We start from the raw sequence: 25,639 nt of genomic DNA, 5'->3' as shown, positions 1-25,639 counted from the left end.
GCTACTCAACTGCAACCAAATAGGGTAGAAGGGGAGAGGTTTCAGAGATAAGTTCTTAAAAGTTTCATGGAGCAGCCAAATAGAAGGCAGAGAATCTTAATCAGGGATTTTGGAAAAGCTGCAGTTTGCCTTCACAGGTTTTTGCACATCAGAGACTCCACATGATCAAGGTCTTGTCTAAATACTGTTCCCATCAATAGAAATAGCTGTGGTCACTCTTGCATTTTTAGGTACTGAAGTCACTCAACCATAATATCCAACGCCACAGGAAAACTGACATTGGTAATCCTGCTACTCACAGAATTGCTGGTTTGGAAAACCTGAATTAGGGAGGCAGTTTTAGCACTCTTCCAGTCATGCCTTGATCAAGTGTCGGATGTTAGGCAGCTGTTTCTGAAAGGAAATAGAATAATCTGAAGCTAGACTGGCTAATAGCAAGAAAAGAGAGACAGGCAAAAACTGACAGAGGAGCCAGATATTGCCAAACTGAAACATGGCAGTTTTGTCAAACACGTTTTACTTCTTTCTTTGAAACTATAGATTTAATGAAGAAAACTCTGCTCTGTGGTAGGATTTTTTTTTTTTTAGGTTTTGATTATCTGTCTGATAATCTAATTTTAAAATTAGCATATCTTTATTGATATATTTAAGAACAAGGCAATAGACAGCAAACATCCCCACCTTCTCCCAAAAAAAAAGTGTTTTGCTTGGTACCACTGGTTACAGTCTTTGAGCTAATGTAGTGCTAATACTGTTCAGCTCTTTGATCCATGCTCTGGAATTATAAATGGTAAATCATTCCTGATGGAATCTCCGGCTAGTCAGAGGGGTAGATAACAATATGCATGGAGCAGTCCAGAGGGACGTGTCATTTCATCCCCATGATGTTGGTTGCATTTTGCATTCAGTGGCCGAGTTTGTAAGCCTAAGATTGAGAGCGTAAGCTGCGGACAGCTGCCTGCTGCAGAGAGTGGTGGCTGAAGAAGATCCAGGAGCTAAAGGTACGGAAGAGGAGTTTGTGGGTTGATGTGGCAAGAGGACCAGTGAAAATACATGGTGCTCTGAGCAGGGCTCACCATGCTTTCGGTCAGTGCTCAAATACTCTATACAGTTACATCCTTAGTTATCTGAAAAGCTCTTTGGAAACATTGGTGGGAATTCAGAACACAGCTGCAAAATGACTTAAGCAAGAGAAAGTATCTTGCAATAAAAGATTTGAAGGACTCAATCTGTTTTATTTATGAAGGGAAAAATTGAGATGTCTTGCCTAAAATATGTGTGTTCCTGCATGGTGAATGCCAGTTGCTGAAGAGCTCTATAATCTTCCAAATAAAAGCATAATGAGAGTCAGTGGCTAGAAGGCACAGTCAAATTTGGTTTATTTTAAATTTAAATGTGTTTCTAACACTGGAGTGATTAACTATGAAAATAAACTGTCGGTGGAAGCCTGTTTTCTGATGGATATCAGCTCTGATCCAAAAGCATCAACACATGGAGCTTAGCTCAGAACGGTTACAGGGTTAATTGCAGATGTACCTGGTGCTGTGTAAAGACCTGTTTCGGGAGAGCCAGAGGAGGTGATCTGATGGTTCCTTCTGGCCTTGAGTGGGTGAACAGATCAATTAAATACAATTGCTTTTGCCAGCTGGAAATGGTTCCTTTAAATTTGGCGAACCAAGAGAAGGAAGATTCTGATGAGTAGATCCCAGATTTTTCAAAGGTGGTGCTTGTTTGTCTGGGTGTGTTTTGCTTTTTCAAGTGTGGCCTATTACAGGTTCTGTGGTTCTGACGATGCCTGGTCTGTGTGACACACACACACAAATGCCCAAGCAGTGCTTTTCAAGAGTCACCGTTAGTCAGTGCTCAGGCAGAGCAATGGTCTGTTCGCCCTTTAGCTCTGCTGGCCTGGGTACGTGATACTGTTGTACTGACAGTTTCACACAGTGGCTATCCTCTTTTCAAAGAGATCTGTGTTTGTGATGAGCACTGTTTGAACAGCAGTCTTGCTTTTTAGACCAATTTTTTTTTTTTCTCCCCCCTGGATTACACTGGTTTGTTTTGTACTTCTACTTATCTTTGGAAATGCAGCTCTGCAAAGTTAGTCACAAAGTTCGACGTGCTCACCCTGATTTGCTTTCATCAGGAAGTTTTTAACTGCTTCAGATTTGCAAACCCATTCTGCTACTTCACTTTACATCGCAGCAAATTAATGTACACTTAGTTATAATTTGATAAATGGAATTTAATCACTTTCCCATGCGTTTAACTTAACACTAGTTAATTCCAACCAAATTTCCTCACCCCACAATGACCTGTGGACTAACCTAGATTCTCTGACGTATTATTGCTTTATATTTTACAGCTTGACTATGTTGAGTGTGATAACTGACTAAAAAAAGATCTGGCAGTTCTTTTCTCTGATTTATTATTTAGTGACCTGTCTTAGCATAAATGAAGGTCATGGAAAACTGTCTTCATGGTAGTGATGCCCCATTTTTCCGTATAACTTTTAGAAACTTTTTAATAATATTTTTTTTCCTGTTTCTTTTAGAAACTGGGCTTTTTTTTTTTTTTTTTTTTTTTTTTTTGTCCTTCATGCGCTACTAGGAAGTAGATCCACTGGCAAATGCAACTAGTTTGTTGGGGATTTTTACATTGTTGCTATAATTCTTATAATTTAGAATTGTAATAATTTTTTTTATAATTCTGTACGTATAATATTTTTTCATATTGGTATATACAGCTTAGTGTAATCACGTCTTAATCTTTTTTCCCCTTTAGAGGACTAAGTGTAATTGTATATGTACAGCAACTTCTATGCATCGAAAAGCCTTTACTGTGCTGTGTTGTACAGTAGCACCTCACATTGTACTGCCAAGGGAATAAATGATTATTTTCTTCAGTGCTTTCAAGGTAGCTGTGTTGTCACAGGCGGAGTACTTAATTGCAACTAGAGATGAAGATATTGTTTGAGGCAGATGTCTCTGAATGACTGGAAGTCCTCAGTAGATTCAGCCTTTAGAGAGTGATGCTGACCCTGACTTTAAAACTGAAGACTTTTGCTTAAAACTGAGCAAAACTCTGTATGTAGACCTTTGACAATGCTGTGAATACCGTACTGCTAAAGTGTACCCTGGTTCCTGCCGTTGGTGAGGATCCACATTTCAATATTTGCAGAAAGCAGAAATGTAGTAGCCGGTTATTCAAGGAAGCCTGACTAGGTTTGGAAAAAAACAAAAATTCTTTGGCATTCTTCCTTGCATCTTGTTTTAAAATAACCCTGGTGCCATGGTTACAGGACTAGTCACATTGCTGTTTCTCCTGGGGTTCTCATGTGCGTCTCCGTATGTTCCGGGGATATGAATTCCTCCGTTTGCTCACTCCCACCAGGCCTTGGGTTGCGGTCCCGTGCGCTTCCACGGTGGTTGCTGCAGCAGGTCCAGTGGGCACCGGTCGTTGCCAAGGCTTTTTCTTCCAGATTGTGTCACCCAGTTTGTGATCTGAATGCAGTATCTTCAAAATCAGTGCCGTACATTTTTTACCTAAATGTGGAAGATGAGCAGGGCCAAGGTATGAAGCAAAAGGAATGAATATTCTGCACTCAGGTTTACTCTGTATTATGCTGGAACTAGCGTTACTTACCTAGAGGTTTATTTACAGTTTGAGTTGGAGGGAACAGATTGCAACAGTTTTTCGTGTCTCTGGGAGTTCTTGCATGTAGTTATCCCACTTACCTTCCTATGGAAAGGTTTTGTGTGTGTTTTGGTAATTGACTTATGTTGTTTATTAAAAAAAAACCAACACACAGAACAACTTCCCCTGTCATGCAACAAAGCTGCAATAAAATTCCTTGGCTTGGCGAAACAGTTCTGTAAGAGGAGCTGAGGAATCCCTCTGTGCGACTGCAGACCTCACTGTTGTCGTTGAAGGAACGCTCTGTATCCAGGCTATTGTTCTAGCTTTCCTGTTTAATTTATTTAATGGGTTCTTCAGCCTCTCTTGATTTAACTCGGGCAGACAACAGTACAAAATTGAGTAGGGAAACGGTATGCACAGAACTAACCAGTCTTTTCACCTGAAGATGTGTTCCGAATTTATCTTGAAAGGAAAAAAAAAACAAACCACAAACAAACTCAAAATCCTCAAACTTGCTAGAAAAGGAATAAGCAGAAGGACAGCTTGGCAGACCTAGCGCGGACTGATAGCACAGAGAAGTGCATTTTTTTCTCTCACACTGCTCAGTTAATTTTTTTTATGTTTGTACTTATGTTAATGATCTTTATCCTCTAGAAAAATTAGGTTCTGTCCAAGGGAGAGTAACGTGTCAACTTAAGGGATAGTTCTTCCCAGGAAATATGTTTAACAAATGTTGTGTGTTCCCTCTCCACCACTGTACTACGGAGGAGATCTGGATTCCACATGACTGTTTTGGCCACTTGCGCTTCTTTTTTTCTAAGACAGTACTTGTGCTTTTTTTTTTTCTTTTTTTTTGAGAGGGGAAGTTTTGCCTGTTCTATGCCAAGAACACCAAATACCATTACTATAATAGGCTGAGTCATGATAACTGTAAACTTTTTGTATTTTTATTCCATGAGGAAGAATCATTTGATACAGTGCCACTTGAAGCGAGATACAAAGGTAATTTGCAGATTAAATGTTTCCAGGCTACCTCTAGTGACAGAGGAGAAGGGGACAGCCACCTTAAATATGGATGAAAGATGTCTGTCAGCTTTCTCATTTTAGTAATATCAAAAGGAGTTAATTATTCTTCCCTGGTTTTCTGAGGTTTGTGTGGATTTAGGATTTTATTTTTTTTTCCTCCCTCATCAGCTGAAGCCTTGCCTGCCTGCCAGAGCTGTCAGCTCTGGGAAGCTGATGAGCCAGAAGCCGGAGCACAAGTGTGTGGGGCAGCTACTGTGCCTGACTTGGTACTTCGTGGATGCTTAGTGCATTCGTGCAAGAAAATGTCCTCCTGTCCTACATTCCTCACAATTAACCTCTTGTGTGAACGCTTCCCAAATGTATGAATATGAATTATCTAGTGTACTGTGATCGTGCACCTTAATTTATGGCACAAGAAGCTTGTTGTTCTCTAGTTACCCTAGGAAGTTCCCTCCAAGAAATAGAATGTCTAATGTAAAGATTATATGAAATCCTAATGTACTTTTTACTATATAAAAAGGAAAATTATAGTCTTTGTGTTAGCAGGTTACATCCAAGCTCTCTTCCAAGGCTACAAAATATTCCTTGTAGAATGTGTGCTGGAAAACGCCAGAGGAAAAAAAAACAATGGCCTTGAAAATGTCCATGTTGAATTCAGTGGATCTCTTGAAGACATTTTCATTAACATTGCCTGTTTTCACAATGCCAGATGCAGGCTGAACAGGTTTTCACACAAATAGGACACGACATGTTCTCATTCTGACCTGCAAGAATCCCGCAGTTCTGGCTCGTGACCCTTCTTGGCAAGTGTCAGCCACGCTGAACACCTTTTGCTTCTTCGCTTAATTTTATTCTTCCCTCCCCTGGGCATTATGAAAAGCTGTACCTTGCAGACATTGCAAGTAATTGGAATGACTCTAAATATTTAGAATTATAAGTTTGAAAAAACTGATTTCTAGTCTCCCATTTAGGAGTGTTCATTTTGGGTTTTTTGTTTGTTTTGGTTTGGTTTTAAAGTGAAGAAAATATAAAGAAAATTATTATCCCTTCCTCAAGAATTCGAAGAGCTGTTTGCATCTGCAGTTTTGCAAAGTGCTTTGCATCATGCTTTATATCAGTTCTTTTAAATGCAAGACGACTGTCCTGTGTAGTTTATCTGAACTATTCCTTAGAGAAAATACGAAAGGCTTTTTTTTTTTTTATAATTTAATTTCTTTTACTTTTCCTCACAGAATTAGAATAAGAAATATGCAGTTCTTAGAAATGCTTATTTGCTGATAGAAATTTGTGTGAAACTGTAGTACCAGCCTATTGCATTCAGCACACTGGTTAAACTGAGTCTTGTTAAATGTATTTTTAATGTTACAGCCATATCAAGTCACCTCATAGAACTGTGGCCTTCAATCACGATAAATTTCCTGAATACCAGGTTGGACAGGACTAAATGTTGGGGAAGTTATTTTGTTTGGTTGGGGTTTTTTTTCATTGTTTTGGTTTTTTTGTTTGTTTTTTTTTCCTCATTCTGTAATCAATTTGGTTGTGAAGATCTCTTCATCATTAAAACAAACTCATAGGCAGAAGAATATGCATCTTGAAATAAGAACTGGCCACATCATTAATGTGCTTTGTGGACATGATTATGCTCAAAGCTTTTTCACTCTATTTTGTATTTTAATTTGGAAATGCAGTTGTGTGTGTGTGTCTTATTGCTTTAGGTTGGTGGAACAAAAGCTGGAGTTGTGCGTTTCTTGGGAGAAACAGACTTTGCTAAAGGAGAATGGTGTGGAGTAGAGCTGGATGAACCTCTGGGAAAGAATGATGGAGCTGTTGCTGGAACAAGGTTAGTCTGTCATCAGAGAGAGTCTGTCACCACTTTAAAGATTTTGCATCTGTATATTGTGGTGGGTTTTTTTTTTTTTTTTTAATCTCTTACATGAAACTTTGTATCAAGGGAGGTAGTTAGGCTGTAAACCTGACTGTCTGCTGATGGGGGATCATTAGACATGGATTTGAATTTTATGACGCCTACATATCTCTGAAAGTCTGCATCAACCCCACATTCATGGAATTAGTTTCTCTTTCCTACTCCCATGTGAATTTTATTCATAGACTGGTAATGGAAAACACAATTTCCTGCTTTTTGAATGTCTGCTTGGTTTCTTCGCTTGGAATGAATGCTCAGTTAAGAAAATATCTCTGAGTATAGCTGACCTTAAGGGGGATCTTCCTGCGTCACAGGAACTGAAAGCTCCTATACTGATAGTTGCCTCATTGTAAAGATTGGGAACAGCGTAGTTGTTTCCTCCAATGTCACATTTATAAAGCATTAATTCACATCACAATTTAACGTTGTTTCTCATTTGATATAAGGAACAGTCCTTTAAGTAATTTAAAAAGTTTTACAAAGATTGCGCTGCCTCCACATAGGTGATCACAACTTAAAATGTTAAGTGGCTTTTGTTTATATATAACCAAAGACGTGTATAGGTATGTATGTAATAAAATCAAAACATCCTGATATAATTAAAATCTGATTTTATTTTTAACTCTGCTATTACATTTGTTGTTGGCAGCTCAGAGAAATGTATCGAAGAGGAAGCTATGCATGTTAGACTTTGAGTGAAATTTTTAGGAAACAAAGAAAGAGCCCTAGCTCAAGTATTTTCTGTTTATTTTCTCAAGTCTGCTATTGTCATGCTGTTTCAGCCTCTCAAAGTCCCATTTCCAAATCTAGTGTTAAAAAAAAAAAATTGCAATCTAGTATAGATTAGGTTGTCACCAGGTGTTACCCTGTTGTTTAATACTTTTAGATCTAGAATTCTTTGTGAAGCCAGACCACGTACCTGAAAAGACAGAAGTTAATTTACTACTCTCATCTGTCTGCTTTGCTTTTTTTAAAGGTATTTTCAGTGTCAGCCAAAATATGGTTTGTTTGCTCCAGTCCACAAAGTTACGAAGATTGGATTCCCGTCAACCACACCAGCGAAAGCAAAGACAACTGTGAGAAAAGTCATTGCGACTCCCACAGCCCTGAAACGTAGTCCAAGTGCATCTTCCCTGAGCTCTCTCAGTTCTGTGGCCTCTTCCGTAAGCAGCAAGCCGAGCCGTACAGGACTAGTAAGCTTCTTTTTCTGTTGCATGCTTTACGTTCCCAAGCAGGAATCCACGTGGCCCTTGCCTGTGGTCTACTTGCAAAACTGAGACTAGAACAGATCTTGGGGAGAGCACAATACACATTTAATTGTGCTCTCTTTTTCATTCAAAGCATGCATGAAGGAAGGAAATCTTAGCTAGCCCTGAAGAGCAGCTGAATATTTGAATATTTAAGCTTACAGTTAATTCAGGCTAACTGAGTTTTTGCAATAAGAAAGGGGCTTGTGATGCCAACAAACTGAAAAGGCATCGGTGTTCTCTGACTGGAATCTCCGTTTAGTTCTTCATTTTCCTAGCACTACCTCTGTCATATGGGGTTAGTGTCCGAGGATCTGATATGCGCTGAAGCTTCCAAAGATCAAACTTGTTTTATTAAGCAGGAAGCTTCAAATTGTCTAAAATGTAAAAGGTTTTCTTTTACTGTTAAAGAGATGAGTCAGCTGAGAAATACAGAAGTAGCGATTGTCCAGTCTTTGCTGACAAGAAGCCTCTTTCTTTTCTTTTAGGTTTGGTTTTAATGCTATGAATTCCTAAAGGCTAAATGTTGGTACAGTGGCTCAGGTGAATTCTAACACAGTACTAATTCCACCTAATACACTTGCTGTGGTTTCTTTTACAGTTACTCTGTTACATAAGTGTCCTAGTCTTGGGTTGCAGCAGTAAAACGGAAATCTTCTGGGAAAGCTGATTTTTAGAGTCTCTCTTGTAAGGCAATTAAAAGCATAGAAATAATTGTTTTTTTTTTTCCACAGTCACCCTAGATTTTTACTTTTTTTTTAAATCAAAGTGCATAAATACATCAAGTTAGAAAGGGATCATTCTAACTTCCACTGGTCTGGAGCTGGCTAGCCGTTGTACTGTCCCGCTGACCAGCGGGTGCCGAACAGAGAGGTGACCAACTGCACTCCTTCAAACCTGAAGCAGATTACAAGTGAGCAGGGTCAACAGTTGGTCAGGGCAACAGGGTTAATACCTCATCACAAAAAGCACAAGGGATTTTTTTATTTGGCACAGACAGTGGGACTTTATTACTTAATCCATTCTGGAAGTTGCACTTCCAGCTGCAGAGTGCCCTCTGGTTTGAAACCGGTGCGCTAACGTACGGTGCTGCCTCCGATTCAGGGCAGACTTCTTGAGCTTGTGGTGAAGCACTAACATGGAACTCTACGTTTTGTTTGGTATGCCGTCATACTCCAAGCAACAAGAGAGTACAGCTACACATTGTAAATGTCTACAGTATATTTGTTTACTTTGCCTCTGTGTTGTGCCCCTGGGCTTCTGCATGTTTTGGGCTATAAAATATAAGGCATCTGTAATCCATTGTTTCTGGAATTAAAATTCCAGCTTTCCTCCAACCCTTTTTTTCAGGCAACAAGAGCTTTTGTTTAACATCCAAGTTAAAAGGACTGTCAAAATAATTCTGACAGTTTTTCTTTAAAAGTTAAGCTGCTGAAGAAACAGGATTCCCTGAAATCGGTTTTGACACAGCAGGCTTTTCTTGCTCCAATTTCTAGGAAAATTGTAACTTATGTGGAAATTGCTGGGCTCCTACAGTCTCTCAATTATTCAGAGCTGTTGCTGTTTTCTTCTTCCTGTGTAAGAAAAGCAGCTGCCAAAGCAGGTGATCTAATGATTTAAGAGGGCTGCCTGTTGTAATTTGTATTTACTGCCAAGTCTGAAGGAAGTTGATGTTTTTCTGAAATTTTGGATTTCTTTTGGAATCAGAAATTAAGTCAAGTTTGATTTGAAGAGCCCAAATTGTTAAAAAGCAGTATATTCTGGAATAAGATCTTCTGGCAACTGAGAGGATCTGAAACAACTAATCTAAGTATCAAAGTGAAAGATTCTGTCTCGAACCTTTTGAGTCACTTAGTACAGCATTTGCAGTGGATTGTAGACATACCATCCAAGGCTGTGAGCAGACAAGTTAGAGAGATTGTGTGGTAATCATGGTAACAGAAGGGGAAGTGTGCTTTTGTGATGACAGGAGACTACGTCCCTGTTATGCTTTGTTGGGGATGTTGTCCAATGCCAGCATTCCAGGCTGTATATGGCAACTGTTCTTCAGCATTTTGATCTCCTGAAAGGATCACAGAAGAAATACACTCCTGTTCTTGGGCAGAGCTAAAGGTTAACGTAACAGAAGAGCAAGCCTTTGTTTATTGGTTTTTGTTTTAAGTAAGGCTTTAACTAAGATGTCATTCTCATTTAATACTTGACAAATTTCTGAGCTGTTAAGCCAAAAGTCGATTTTTATAAGCTGCATCAGATTTTTTTTTTTGTTTGGTTTTTGCTGTTTTCACAACTCTTGCTCACTTTTACTACATAATTTCAGTTTATTTACTTTCCCTTCTAGCTCAAAAACTCTTGAGGAAGTAGAAGACAGGGCCATGCTGAATTTTCACTGACACTGGTTCCATTCAGTGGAGCAGAGATCATGCAAGGTCAAGGAAAACCCTAAGGTTTATTTTAGCTATAGTTCTCCAGATTGATTCATTTTTATCTATACTCTTAAGTTTAATCTTTCAGATTTTTTCCCAGAAGTAATTTAATTCCAAGTGATATAAACGTATGTTTTAACTGGATGTCAATTGTGCTTCACAAGGTTCTAGCTGTAAAACTGGCTTTTTAAGTCAAGGTAAATACCTTTGATCCTGTATGTTTTATTCCCATAGTAAAGGTGCAAAATGCTAGTTGGAGTTCCAAACGCTTTTGAAACAGCGTTTGGAAATGTTAATACTGTTGCTGGTGACCCAAGATGATGACTTGGTAACTAGAGGCACAATATTTTTAACTTGTGAAGAGGATGCTTTTCTTTTTTTGATGCAAAAGATGCTTAGAGACATAATGAGCTAGCCTTGTGTGAGTCTACTAAGCACACCTTCGACTGAGGCCAGCCTTTCATTTTCACGTCAGCCCTTCTGTCTCCTACACACTACCTGCTAATTGCTACCGAGCAGTCTTACTGCACATGTATTGCCATTGTTAAATTCTGGAAAATAATTTAAACGTAAAAGGAGAGGGTACAGTAGGTTACAGAAAGCATTTGCTTTACTAACCCAGAGTCTGTAGAGTCTGGATTTATCCCTGGTTTTCACTTGATACAGAATGATTTTTAACATATTTACTTTGTGAAGTTGACAGAGACATCCTCGCGGTATGCAAGAAAAATTTCTGGTACCACGGCCCTACAGGAGGCACTGAAGGAGAAGCAGCAACACATCGAACAGCTCCTGGCAGAAAGGGACCTGGAGAGAGCAGAAGTTGCAAAAGCAACCAGTCACGTAGGGGAAATAGAGCAGGAATTAGCACTTGTTCGCGATGGACATGATCGGGTAAGGTGGTGTTGCTATTCTTAAAATAGAAGCTTTAAAGACAATTGACTTAATTTCCAAAATTGTGTTTTCTTATTGAGAAGGTCTGGGAGTAAGACACAGTGTTCTAAAACTGAAGTAGTCCATACCTATAAGATCTTCCTTGTGGGAACTTTGGCTTGATGAGATAGCAGATCTATTTCATTTAACTGCTTTTGGTTGAACTTCTCTACACATCTCAATGAGCAATGACTTTTTTTTTATTGTATTTATCTTTTAACATGATGACATTCCTGTGCCTTGGCCCATCACTTTACCGAATTGTGATTACTGAGGTATAGATATATAACTCAGAAAAAAATTTCCAAGGTTTTGTTCTTATTCTTCCTGCTAATTAGCATGTACTGGAGATGGAAGCAAAAATGGACCAGCTGCGAGCTATGGTGGAGGCTGCTGATAGGGAGAAAGTGGAGCTGCTCAATCAGCTTGAGGAAGAGAAAAGGTACCTGAACAGTGTCTTTATTAGCATAACTGTGTTAAAACCAAACTTTGCATTAAGAGCACATGCTGTGGTGAGTTTGAAATATGAAACAAATTTTGAATAATGCAAATATGGGTAATTATTGTATAAAATCATACTGCAGTTTCTTAAAATTAAACTGAAAAAGAAACTCTCTTAAATCGGTGGAGGGAAAGCCATAGAAAGTGGACTTATTTAGAAGCTGTAACTATTGTTTATAGCTGAATTTCATGCAACTAATTCCTTTAATTATTGCTTTCTGTTATGAAGGATTTTATTCCTATTCGTATTAAATTAATGGATCGCGCCTGATCTTCTTGAAACACTCTTACACTTCAAAATGAAAATGTGATAATCTCATTTCCTGTCAGTGCTGGATTAAGAATTTACAGTTTAGTTCTCTTGTGAATAATTTATTACTACTAGTCATGTGCCTCTAGGTAGGGTCTCTCTTACATGGAAATCATCACAGCCATTAACTTTAATGCCTTTTCTAATGGCATTTTGTAACCATCTGAGGAAAAGAACTGAGATTACCAAATAAGTAAAGTGAGGTTAGGAAAGGAAATAATCTGATACATTGCTGGGAAAAGGTTAGACAAGGAGATAATCTGATGGATTGTTTTGGTGGATTTGGAATGCTTTTGAAAAGCGAGAGTCTGTTTGGAAACCCATTGTGAGGCTGCCCTGTAGGCTTGTGTGCGCCCCTGAAATCAGTAAGGTGCCACCCTCTCTGAAAGGCCTCCCTAAAACCGGAAATCAGAGATGAGAAAATGCAGCGGTAAACCCTGGGCAATTCCTTTACAGTTTTCACGCTGCCTTTCTGTGAGACCTGCTCTAACTGAATTTTCAAGAGAAGCGGTAGAGTTAGGTCTGAAATTATTTGTATGTTCTCTACAAAATAATACAGTCGGCTTTAAAATTTATTAAAAAAAATAAAAAAAAAAGGTAGCTTTGCAGCACCTCCGTTAGCCTGGCTGTGGACCTACTTTCTCTGAATGCCAGGTCAGTGGGGGTCTGTTCTGCCGCAATCCTCCATGGCCTTGAGCTCACCTTCAGCGTGTTGCTAGGCAGCGCGGCAGTGCCGCTGCGCGCCTGCTACCGCTTCGCCGAAGTGACGCCCTACAGCCGGGAAAACATTCCCTGGCTTTGGCGGTGTAATGTTTCTCCCTCCCTAACCATTCTAGGCTTATTTACTTTCAAAGTTCTCTGTAATGCGTGTTCAAGGCAGTCTCAGCAGTGACTTGAAGTCAAATAATCTTTAATCCTCTGTTTCCTAAAGCACACTGGTGAGACCCACTTCCAGTATTAAGTTCTTCCTGTCCTTTTATTTTAGACATCCATCACTTGTAACTCCCTTTGATGCAATGATTTCTCCATCTGTCAGTGAAGCTGCGGGCAGCAGCAGCGTGTGTAATTCAAAGGAAAAAAGACATGCTTGTCTCTTCCTTCGCAGCATCTTACAGTGCTGAAAGGATCAAGGGGAAAAGGAGGAGTTCTGGCCCCTTGTTCATTGGGGTATACCAGAGCCAGGGGAGGGAAGAAATAACTTTTTATAAATTTTAAGTCTGATACTAGCTTCTCACCTGTGTCTTCTCATTCTAAGACTCCTGTATAGGCAAGGCAAGTCAGTGTTCTTGCTTGCACTCTCATTCTGCATCTTGCAGATCATTTTGACACCTAACATATGTTTATCGATGGTTGAGTTTGATGCAAGCTGACCAGCACACTTCTAGAAGGACCACAGGTATCTTGGGTGTGTCCTAAAATTCTGACTGTTTCACAGGTGAATGGTAGAATGTAGTGAATGTGAGATCAAACTGTTCATTTCGGTCACCTCTTTTAAGGACGTGCCAAAGGGTGAAAGAATGAGAGAATCAGTGATGACTTAAAGGTTTTCCTTTTAACTCATCCGAAAATGCAACAAAAGTACTTTCTTTATAGAGCTGTGGGAAGACTGATGCCTTACTTTGTCAGTGGCTGTGTCTTAAAGACAGTGGCTTTCCTTCTCTCCAATGCTCCCTGTGAGAGTTTTCTCCTTCATGTTTCTCGTAGTTTGCTGGTACAATCAGAATCATGTCGCTGTAGTTCTGATTTCCACTGAAAAGTGAGCTTGAAAGCATTTTCCTTCAAAGTTATCTGAATTTTAATGAATTGTCCCTGCAGGAAAGTTGAAGACCTTCAGTTCCGCGTGGAAGAAGAATCCATTACCAAAGGAGACCTAGAGGTAAAATGTCCCCAGCTTTGTTAACAGGCTGTGTGGTAGGACGCAGAAATGCAGTCGGTTCAGGTTAGGTGTACTTTCTCTGAAGAGAAAGGCAGGAATGTTTAATAGCTGCAATAACTGGTCCAAGCAGGTGCAAAGCACATGAAAGTGGTTCCCAGCTCTGCAGTCCCTGAGTAAGCTGACAGTTCTGAAACTATGGGATGGCACCCTTAAATCGGTTACACGCTTTAGCAGGGATTGTACTGTGGAACGGCTGTAGTTATTTAGAGTAATTAAATTAATTAATAGAAAACTCTACTTTTTTATATTTTATTTTATATTATATCATATTAATGTTTCTGAAATTGCTTAAAAGTAACCACCAATTAAAAAAAAAATCTTTTTGAAGTTACAAAATTGCAAGTTAATATTTATGCCTTTGAAAATGAATATTGAAGACTTAGTCCTGTTTGTCTTCAATCAATTTTTTTTTTAGTAATTTCTATGCTTTCCTTAGGGAAGATTGATCAACAAAGTATGTTTTATCCTGAGAGTTATTGTACACAAAATCTAAACAGCAATTAATGTGTGCAATTTTTGTCTTTCTACTATTTGTATAACTGTAGTGTTGGACTAAAACATAGTATGCTATTAAACAATCGGAGTAGGAAACATTTAATGAAAGATTATTCAGATACTTGAACACTGGCAGTTTTTATCCCAAGTTTTAAATTAAAAAGGAAGATACTTGTTCTCCTCTGTTGTTGTCTAATCAGAAAAATATTAGATCTTCTTGCACAGCATAAAGTACAACCTTAATTAACTTGTGTTCCTGTGAACCATTTATGGTTGAAGTGCTAGCCTTATGAAAATTGTTCATTTCATGTAACATTTCTTTTATTTTAGTCTTCCATTCATTTTAAGATACCTATCTAGACTCTTTTCATAGAATGCTCCTTTTATTGTTTAGTCCATGGAAAATTTTAATTTTTTATTTTTTTGTTAAATCAGTTTATAGTCATGGCAAACCATCTTAAAGATTCTGGTTTGTCAAGCTACATAACTTCAAGAGTTTAAACTGAATTCAAGATAATGAAATGTATCCTGTTGTTTGTGTTGGAATGATAGTGCTGAGTCTGCAGGTGAAATATTTTTGTTTGTTTGTTTTTTAATTTTACTGATAGCGAAAGAGGCAGATTTCGGAAGACCCAGAAAATGTAAGAGGGCACTTAAATGTGCGGAGACATCCCGTGTTAACAGATTGTGTGCAGAAAATGCTTATACTTATTCACTAACTGCATAATCTGTTATTGAAACATTGACTCTAGTATTTGTGTGCATGTTGCTTTCAGAGCAATTACAACATTTCTCAAAAAGAATGTGTGTAATGACTAAACATTGTGATCCCCATTAACTGAAGAGAGGGAAATGTGTCGTTAGAATTCTTTAGGGTCAAAAAACTGCAACTAATTGAAGAGTATAGGAGCTTGTAGAAAATCACTGTCCAGGATCTTGAAATGCCTTTCATTTAAATGTAGCACTTCAGTTGCTTTCTTCACAAAATCCTGTGTGCTTTGCTATGAGCTCCTGCTGCAGTGTGCAATTAGCCAATTCATTTTTCAGAGGAAAAAAATCGGTATGTTCCCCACCTCCCCTTATTTGTTTCTCTTTTTTAGCACAAAGTACTAAGGGGAGAGATGATTTAAAACATCTGAAGAATTAGTGTGCAAAGCTGTCTGTTTTTACTGTATCTTCATGTAGCTTCTCTTTGAATTATGTAGGAAAAATACATGCTACTGGATAACAGAAACTGCCTTACAAGACATTTAAGCAGCCCTCTTGCTTCCATAGCTCAGAATAGTGGAGTTTAAAAGCCCTCTCTTTGATTGGACTCAGGAGAATTTGTCCCAGGCTGCCTTCTCTGCTGCATCCCTGGCCAAGATAGGAAGCTCTGAAGACTAAAACTGGTTTCCTGCTGTGCGTTCTTAGGTGTTCCTTTTGCGAAGCTACTTCAGCGATCTGGGTCTCCTCTATTCTTCCAATCAGGCTCACGGTGTGTTAGAAGTAAATCTGCATGTGCCCTTCCTTTCTCTTGTTTTGTGCACTCCTTGTTTAATCCTCTCTTTTTTCCTGATTTCCCTATTCTAATTTCCCCGTAATAATGGACATCTTCACTCTCTCAAGGAGAGAATTGTCACTTAGTCTCTAGGCTAATGCTTCATAATCTCGGTCGTGTTCTGTGAGTGTTTTCCCAGCACGGAGGGACTGGAGGTCATCTTGCCCCATCCTGAAACTGATTATCAGCATTTATGGCTTCAGCACAATTTCACAGTTTGACATACAGATGGAGAACTTAACAGTAAGGTGTATTTTGAAATGAAAGAGGAGCTAGAATACACAAATGCTGAAAATGGCCGATGACTGCTTTCTGAAGTGTGAGTGAAATTCTTTAAGGTTCAAGGCAGAATAAGGCTCGTCCCATTTCCCTGTCACTCTTAATCTAACTGTGAAGCTTTGGAGGTGAAGATACTTCCTTTGTTGGGTTGGTTGTTTTTTCCTTTTTTTTTTCTTTTCCATCCAAGTTAAGGCTTACATTCAAATTATTTTCTTCCTTTTAATAGTACTCTGCTCTTCTCAGTTTACTGTGCTCTGGGTTTCCTCAAAAAAGACCATAATCATTTAGAAATTTCTCTCTAGATGATCAGGTGAGAAATTTGAGTGATTCAAAAATTTGCAGTGACTTTTACCTCAGGGGAAACTGGAGCCTGTCCCTTGGAAATCAGACTTGTTTAAAGGATAATCCCTCATCCCCTAAATGGTGAAAACAATGTCAGGCAAAGGGCTCTGGAGTTTTGGGTTTTTTTTAATCTTTTATTTCATTTTGGTAGGACTTACATTTATTTCCCTTTGTAATATGTAAGAGATTGGATTAAAATAAAAAAAAAACAGTAATCAGTGATGCTGTATCTGATCTTTGCAGTAGTAAAGCAATATCTATGAAATTAATAATCTAAGTGTTTTGGGTTTTATGTAGCATAGAAAAACAATGTATTTTTCAGTCATGCAAATATCAGATTTGGAGTTTTTTGTTGTTTAGTAGATCCCCTTGGTGAATTGGAGCAAGGAAAGTAAGAATATTCAACTTTAAAAAACAGATTTATTTTCAGACTTACAATTTTGTTGTGGATCAGAACTAATACTAACCTGTCTCAGAGAGGGGACTGAATTATAGCCACTTATAAAATATTGTTATTTCCCTTAGAATACTTGGTTCCATTTTCAAAGGCTGTGGGAGGCAAAACCAGAAATCCATGTTCTCGTGGGGTTTTTCCCCCATGTACACTGGAGATCTTCCACTGATAGAGAAACAAATCTGCTATGGAATTTCAAAAATGAGACAAACCTAAGAAGCAACTTTTAATGTTTGTGGATTTTAGTATTTTGGAAAAGTAACTACATAGTAAAACAGGCAACTGTTTTCAGCTGGAAAAATGTTTAAAAAATTAAACTGCCAGATGTCTGCGTGCTTTAGGGAAAGAAGATAGCTGGATGCTGTCAGAAGGAATACTGTGTTTGGAGGAGAATAGGCCTGAAGCAAAAGAAGAGGCTCATCCCCATCCCACTTGCTCTGCAGAGGCTGCATAAGATCTTAAACTGCTGCGGCTGGTTTCGAGACATACTAATCAGCTTGTCACTCTATAAATAACACAGTTCTGGAGGGATTTTTAAAATATCATATTACAAAGATCAGAGAAGAAGCAGTGTCCTGCCAGCTGTGCACACGCTGCTGCACCATGGCTTTGGCAGCAGCGTGGCTTTGGAATTATTCACGTCTTCCTGCCTTTTCGGATTCTTTCATTGCAGTGTTCAGTGGGTAGCTGTTCAGGATGCAGGACTCTTCTGTTAATAGCAGTTCATGGGGTTTGGGGGTTACTGTGTTACTTCGTTCCACATTAACTGTGGCAGGTAAGCTGTGTGGAGAGCTTTCGAGACCAATGGATGCCACTTCTCCAGTTAATAAACACATCTTAGCCTACCCAGGCAGAACTTCATCCAGTCGTCTTCTGCGCATCCACCCTACTCCATGTGGGCAAGCCCTGAAAAGCTGCTCTTTTTGGAAAAGACATTGTGAAGCAGTGGTAGACTTCCATAAGGCTTTAAATTTGGATATTTTAGTAAATTTAGACTAATAGTGACCTGTCAAGATTGACGCAATACTTGGATCTCGGCACTTCAGAAATAAGCATGGCAGCTGGTTCTTACCTCTTTTTCTTTTTTTTTTTTTTTTTTTTTTTTTCCTTTTCTCCCCTTTGCCCCCTCCCTTCCCCACTTCAGAGGTGCAGGTCCCATTTGAACTTGCTGCTGGACTTTACCTGCATCTCTCAAACTTCAAGCTCTCTTGGGGGCCTCTGGGAGTATCTGGGTATCAAGCCAGAATATCCGATATTCTGTGCTCTTGCTAAAATTTTACGCCGTTGTAAGGAGAAGGCAGGACCTGCTCACTTAGTTTCATCTGCTTCTCTTTAGGAACCTATTCAAATAACAAAGATCTTCTTTTTCCCCTTCCCTTACTTCCATGTCTCATTTAGTGTATTTAAACTTCAGTAACTGTAGGGCAACCAGACTGATTCAGTTTTTCACCTGGTTTTGGAGACTCTTACTTGTTGCTTGCTTCCTTCCTGAAAGAGGAGGAGGAAAAACTAGGAGGGTTCTGCAGTTATAGACAACTGTTCTCTTTCTGTTTCTGTTCAAACAGTTCATACCGTAGTGGCAAATGAACCTTAACGTTCCTGGGTCTTGGCAAAAAAGGATTTTTACGGCTGAGACTTGAGAGTTACAATTAAAAAAAAAAAAAAGTTTTGATTTGTCACATGGGCTTCAGTGGTGAATTTTTGTCCCCTGGTGCATAACTAAATCATTTATAAAATAAGCCAAATACATTAAAGAAAAAAGTTAGTGGGCTGACAAGGAGAGGAATTTATCATCCTGTTAGAACAGGTACAGATATATATACACATATATATTTTTTACATAACTATTCTAATTTGTGCTGAAAACTTCATGTACTGATAAATAACTTCTACTTGGCTGCATGAAACTTTTTTGTGCATATTTCTTCGTTTGTGATTTTTTTTTTCATCTTTTATTTTTGTTACACGTCAGTCCGTTTACACTTTCAGTCCATCTTTTTCATCCATAGCATTTCCCTGTTCATTTTATCCACTGCATCTTCTCTGCTCATCATTGGTAGAAGATTCTGGCAGCACGGCCTGCATGTGGCTCCCTCCTCTTGTGCTGGCATGTGATGGTGGCACCGTTGTGTTCTCTTCCTTTCCCTTTTTACTAACAGACGCAGACCAAACTGGAGCATGCCCGCATTAAGGAGCTTGAACAGAGCCTGCTCTTTGAAAAGACCAAAGCTGACAAACTCCAGAGGGAGTTAGAAGACACTAGGGTAATGGTTTTCACTATTTAAATAACAAGACTCATTTGTGTTGTGGAAGATTTCTGATGACACAGTCTGCTGGTTCCATAGCACATGCTGAAACAGAGCCTTGCTTCTGCCATGATCAGTGCCTAGCTGGAACACTTCAAAAATTAGCATGAATTTCGAGCTTCAGTGTTGTGTGTGTGTATGCCTGTATATGTGTACTCATTTCTTCAGAAAAATTCAGGTAAGGTGTCTTAAAATTGCAAAATTAATACTTGAATCCAAGTCAAAAGTAGCAAACGGGACTGTGAATTGACTTAAAGGAATGCTCAGTGGTTCGCTTTTAGAAGTAGCAAAGTTCATTAAATCCAAGAAAAGCAAGATCAGCTGTGCCAATGCTTTTAACCCAAACTTAGTATTTGAGGCTTGGTTTCCGAGGTCTTAAATAGTTGTACTACTTGCTTTGCGAAGTCATGGTTTGCAGTGGCTTTTTAGTTCTTTTTTTCCACCCATGACATAATCTTTTCGTGGATATCCCAGTAGCATTAGTAATACTGTTGTTTGTCAAAATATTACTGGGCATGCTTTGTCCCAAGTCAGAAGCTGAGCAGATGTCAGTTCTTAAGGAGATATCTGTGTGTGTGTATGTACACGCACTAATGCGCACGTGTGTGGCTTTTCTTGAAGTTGAAGTAAGGTGAATATTATAAAACCAAGAATGTGCTCTCTAATAAGTACCTTTAAAGAGCAAGTGCAGGTAAGTAGTATCTTTTTTCCGGATAATGGTATAATAAGGAGGTTGAAACAGTAACTTCCGAAGTAGAAATAACTGTGGTAGCTTTGCATGCCATTCCATAGCACAGGCTGCTTCAACAGTCAGCATGCGTTTTGTTAAACGTTGATAGTATACAGAAGCTTAGTTTTAAAGTTGTTTAGCAAGTTGCTATTTCTAGATTACTTTAGAAAAATGAATTCAACTGAATTCCACCTTTAGAGAGAATATAATATGTGCAAAGATGTGGGCATCTTTCTTTTTTAAAAGCAGTAACTTATACATGAAACAACAGTTGGTCTTCTTTCACAGCCTTCCATGTAAAAGCAGCATTTACTTTTACTTAAGGTTTCTTTAGAATTTCCATAGAAATAGGAGCTGACAAAGAAACTCAAAGGTATTCTAATCCAAGATTACACAGGTGAGAATACACTGATAATGTTAGCTTGCAACACTTGATTTCTTTTCAGCGAGGCTTCAATGTCTTTGTATTAAGTGTATCTTTTATAATTTTTTCTTCTTTTCTTAAAATGCTGTTAATCATAGGTGGCCACGGTGTCAGAAAAATCTCGCATCATGGAACTAGAAAGAGATCTAGCATTGCGGGTGAAGGAAGTAGCTGAGCTTCGAGGGAGATTAGAGTCTAGTAAACACATTGACGATGTGGACACTTCTCTTTCATTGTTACAAGAAATAAGTTCTTTGCAAGAAAGAATGGCAGCAGTTAGCAAAGAACACCAGAATGAGATGAATTCACTGAAAGAGAAGTTTAGGATTAGTGAAGAAGCATTGCAGAAAGAGATCAAATCACTTTCAGCTTCGAATGAGAGAATGGCAAAAGAAAATGAATCCTTGAAAACTAAGCTTGATCACGCCAACAAGGAGAATTCAGATGTAATAGAGCTGTGGAAATCAAAGCTGGAATCTGCAATTGCCTCCCATCAGCAAGCAATGGAAGAACTAAAAGTTTCTTTCAGCAAAGGTGTAGGGGCTCAGACAGCAGAATTTGCAGAGTTAAAGACTCAGATTGAGAAGATTAAATTAGACTATGAAAATGAAATGTCAAATCTAAAACTGAAGCAGGAAAATGAAAAATCTCATCATTTAAAAGAGATTGAATCGCTGAAAGCTAAACTGTTGGCGGTCACAGAGGAGAAAGAGCAAAACCTGGAAAGCCTGAAGACCAAACTGGAAAGCGTGGAAGATCAGCATCTAGTAGAAATGGAAGACGCTTTAAACAAATTACAGGAAGCTGAAATAAAGGTAAAGGAGCTAGAGGTACTGCAAGCCAAGTACAATGAACAAACCAAAGTTATTGATAGTCTTACACCACAGATCAAAGCTGCTGAAGAAAAGCTTTTGGACCTTGCTGCACTTCAGAAAGCCAATTCTGAAGGTAAATTGGAAATCCAGAAACTTAGCGAGCAGCTTGAGGCAGCCGAGAAACAAATTCAGAATTTAGAGACTGAAAAGGTTGATGGAAGTAGCAAGGTTTGTATCAACGTCCATCCTTTTATTTGTACTTCACTTTTATTTTACATTTGTACTGTTCTAATTTGCTATAGCAAATACATCACAGAAAAAACTAGTTTGATTGAATGTGTATCTTGGTACCATCTGAGGAGTTTAGAGAAAGTGTTAACTGGGCCATATCTCTAAACAGGTTTCTAGTGCTCAGTCTGTACCACTAAGCAAAAGAAAAAAATTCTCTCTGCACTTGTTCCTGCAGGCTTCGGCATGCCTCTGCTGAAAGCGTTGCGTTATGGAAAAGTTAACTTGGCTTATTTGGGAGAAGAATCCACAAATCTTAATACACAAGTTTTTAACCTTTGGTGGTAGAGGTGTTCGCATAGAAACTGACTTGGGGCTCACTGGGGAAATGTTTTCTCTACCTTCACTACCTTGCCTTGTCAAACAAGATGATGGAAGAGGCTATTAAAAATGAACGAGAGCAAAAAAGATCCTGCCGTGATGTTGTTAAGCGCTGTTTCACAGCAATTTTGAAGCACAGACTGCAATGAGACATCTTACCAAGGTTTTTATTGATTTTGGATGAAATGTCTGTTTAAGGTTGATGGCATGACATTCAGTACCTGAGAGTTGTTCCACCACTGCAGCTAGGCATAAAAGTGTTACAATACCTTTTCATTTTAGGGGTTCGCAAAGCCCCAATTCGTGCATCACCTGACAAACTAGAGCTCGAATTGGAAGCGAAGTGGGAAAGTAACTGGAAATAGCTTTCCTAAGCCCTTCAGAGATGGTTCCAAGATATTAGATTTCTGCAAACCTTTGACTCTGTTTCTGAAGTCACACTGGGTTTCTGCACTCCCCTGGATGTGGTGCAGAGCCTTTTGAAAAATTACATCCCCGCATGTATATTGGTCTGAATAGCCAGTTAAGTATAAGTGCTAAACTGATCAGTTAAATTAAAAAAAATTAAACCAATAAAGAACCAAAACTACTAATTCAACTGATGCTGTAACTTTGTTTTGAAATTTTAAGTGTACTCAAAAGTGTCTACCACTAAATAGTGTTTTCACCATTAATTCCAAGAGAACTAAATTTTAATAATTTCAAATGCAGTTAGTGCTGTGATGTATGTAGTCATCAGTGGAAATCAGCTTCACTCAGTTAATGCATCACATTTTTTCCTAAGTTTTTGGTTTGTTTGGTTTTTTTTTAATTTTTCATCTTACAGTGATTTTAATATTATTTATTTCAGATTCAACTTCTTTTAATTTTCCTATTTTTTCATTCATATTTGTAATTTTATTTTACTCCATTTCATAATCTTTGTTAGGCTAGTAATCTGGCCAAAGAATTGCAGGGCAAAGAGCAAAAGCTTCTTGACCTTGAGAAAAACTTGAGTGCAGTAAATCAAGTTAAAGAGTCTTTGGAAAATGAACTTCAAGTTTTGGTGAGTAATACCCCAAAGTTTTGACTTTATCTTTTGGATTTTAGTTTGCATGGTGAGAGTAATTGAAATCTGTGGATCAGCTCTGAGCAAAGTCTTTCAAAGCTGTTTTACTCATGAAGGGAAGGCAAGGGTTCCTGGCTAAAATGAAAAGAGCGTTTCACCTGAGTTCTGTGTTCTCGGGTGTTTTGCTCATCTGTTTAAGGATTTCAGATAAAATGCTAAACCAAATCAAAAGCAGCACGTACTTCAAATTCAGACTACTCGTTAAGGAACACGTGGCTCTTTATTTTAACTGTTGTACAAATTAATGCTTGCTACACGTATCTTACAAATGTTTTTTGAAAACATTTTTCATCTGATTTCTCGTTTTGCAAATTTAATTAAATTTGCAAGTATTCTGTAGTTGGGTGGGATTTTCTGGAGAAACTACACCGAAGTTAGTAACAAAAGTACATGCTTTTAGGTTTTACTGTCCCTATCGTAAAGTCTTTCCATGGCCATAGTAAATATTTGAAGCTGGTGGAAAAGTCTCGCTTCTTATCTTGTTCAGTATCCTCCCTTTTCTTTACAATCTAGCGTATCTTCCTGTTGGTAGAACTGGAAGACACTGGTATGAGATTGATCACCAGGTTACAGATGTCCACTGTGCAGCCTGTGAGCAGCATAGATGGCTTCTTGCACTGAGACCCAGAAATCATGTGTCCTACACTGGACTCTCCGGCTGCAGTTCTGTTGCTGTGCTAGCTGATGGAGAAGTTATTCTGAATGTTTAGGGACTTCCTTGCAACCAAGGCAAGGGAAAATCTTGCTTTATGTTGCTGAATATAACTATGCTAAACCGCAATTAAAAAACTTCAGATTTATTTATGATAGGAGTGAAGATTGTTCTATTTTGTACTTGAAAAATCCCTATTATAAATTCAGTGGTTGAAGTATACTGCTATTACCAAACCTTACCTTAGATTTTTCTCCGTTTTTCAGAAAGAAAAGTTTACTAGTGCAGCTGATGAAGCAGAAAACGTTCAACAAACTATGCAAGGTAGGTCTGCTGCTAAACAAAACAAAGAACTAGAAAGCTGCAGAAAATAAACACTGCAAAATAAAGAGATTTCTCATGCACTTTCCAATGTACACCTGGCGATATGGCAGTTTCAGCAGCCGTGGAGGGGACAGGGTTACTTGCAGCCTCTCATCTTGAGAGTAATATACCTTACAAGTAGGTGGAATTGTCTGCATCTAAGTAGTTACTAACTTTGTTTTCCAAATTTTGCTTGCATAGAAACAATTAAAAAACTAAACCAAAAAGAGGAGCAGTTTGCACTCATGTCTTCAGAGCTGGAACAGCTGAAGTCTAGTTTGTCTGGTAAGGAAGTAATAACACGGAATGTTTTGAAAAATGCGTCAGCTTTGTGCTTTCGTATGCCTCCTGCTCAGCTCACCGCATCTAGAATGTAATGCTTTCACAAGCGCGTCTGCTTTCCAACGAAAACCTTTTTCTAGGCAGAAAACAGCTTTTGTGGTGCTGTGTGTAGTGGGCCAGCAAGGTGATGAGAACGTTAAGGAAATAGCACAGTAAGGCAGGAGAGTTCTTGGCTGAGTGTTCTTGGTTGACACTGTAAGAGAGTCGTGCTGTGGTGATGGACAAAGGCTTGGGGACCGGACTGAAGCATTACAGATGTGTGATAGTTAATTTACAGAACCCTTGTCCATAAGTTGTGTTTTCTTTTTAAGGACATCAACCGGATTAACGTACAGTCTTTTTGTACCCTTCTTCCTGTCTCACAGGGGAGAGTGTTGCTGTATCTTTCTAGCTGTACATCTCCATTTAAAACCAACGTAGTAAGAAATTGAGAATGATTACGTACCCTGTAAGCAAGCCTTTCAAGGCAGTGTTGGACTGTAGAAGTCATCCCAAGGGCTGCTCTTGCCCTTGCTGGCAGTGCCTGCCCTGGACTGAGTAATTTTTTCACTGTAGCTGCATGTTGCTTGCATTGTCCGTTTGCCGCTGCTCTACTAAATAGCTGCTGCGTTCTCTCGCCTGTAAAAAGTGCATCTCTTACTGTATTGCTTGATTACCCTCTGATGTGGGTATCAGCTTCTTATGGCCTGACGTTATGTGAATCACTTCTGAAGCAAAGATTTCTTAACTAACTGCTTTTTTTACTGTTTTTGAAGAGTTCTTAACCTTCTGCTACAGTTACCAGTTCAAAGGTCAAACAATCATAATTTTTAAGTTTAAAGGGATGATTTGCAAGGTCTGTAGCATCAGTATTGCTCTGCTTATAGCTCCTTACTATCTTCTAGCTAGTCTGTGCATGCCCTTTGTCTTAAATTTACTGGACTGCTAACCGTTATCTTGCTCAGAGATGGAGAAGAAATTGAAGGAGCGAGAAGAGAGAGAAGAGCAACTGATTGATGCTAAAGCCAAACTTGAGAATGATATTGCAGAGATCATGAAGTCTTCAGGAGACAGCTCTGCCCAGCTTACAAAAATGAATGATGAGCTCCGGTTAAAAGAAAGGTATTCCATTGTCAGAACATTTTCACGTTCATTCTGTACTCCTGCATTCCCAGCTTCTCGTTTTATCTTACTGAAAATATCTGAACAAGGTGCTCCTGAGTGTCACATTGATATGACAAGTGAACTTAGACTATCAAAGTGAA

At 38.7% G+C, this 25,639-nt stretch overlaps 1 protein-coding gene across 1 annotated transcript in view; it reads left to right on the top strand.

The window, feature by feature from the left end:
* CLIP1 (CAP-Gly domain containing linker protein 1) overlaps nucleotides 1-25,639 on the top strand; it is a 72,852-nt gene that overhangs the window by 22,116 nt on the left and 25,097 nt on the right. The window contains exons 4-15 of the mRNA XM_086761918.1: nucleotides 6,378-6,502; nucleotides 7,563-7,779; nucleotides 10,953-11,150; nucleotides 11,528-11,631; nucleotides 13,816-13,876; nucleotides 15,040-15,072; nucleotides 19,206-19,310; nucleotides 20,605-21,549; nucleotides 22,859-22,975; nucleotides 23,957-24,014; nucleotides 24,255-24,338; nucleotides 25,340-25,496. Coding sequence (XP_086618044.1) covers nucleotides 6,378-6,502; nucleotides 7,563-7,779; nucleotides 10,953-11,150; nucleotides 11,528-11,631; nucleotides 13,816-13,876; nucleotides 15,040-15,072; nucleotides 19,206-19,310; nucleotides 20,605-21,549; nucleotides 22,859-22,975; nucleotides 23,957-24,014; nucleotides 24,255-24,338; nucleotides 25,340-25,496 — 2,204 coding nt within the window. The remainder of the gene's footprint in view (nucleotides 1-6,377; nucleotides 6,503-7,562; nucleotides 7,780-10,952; nucleotides 11,151-11,527; nucleotides 11,632-13,815; nucleotides 13,877-15,039; nucleotides 15,073-19,205; nucleotides 19,311-20,604; nucleotides 21,550-22,858; nucleotides 22,976-23,956; nucleotides 24,015-24,254; nucleotides 24,339-25,339; nucleotides 25,497-25,639) is intronic.

The sequence above is a fragment of the Chlamydotis macqueenii genome, chromosome 17 (genome assembly GCF_036417535.1).
Source record: "Chlamydotis macqueenii isolate bChlMac1 chromosome 17, bChlMac1.mat, whole genome shotgun sequence".
NCBI lineage: Eukaryota > Metazoa > Chordata > Aves > Otidiformes > Otididae > Chlamydotis > Chlamydotis macqueenii.
Note: the sequence above shows the minus strand (reverse complement) of the source record. Positions and strands in the feature narration are given on the sequence as shown.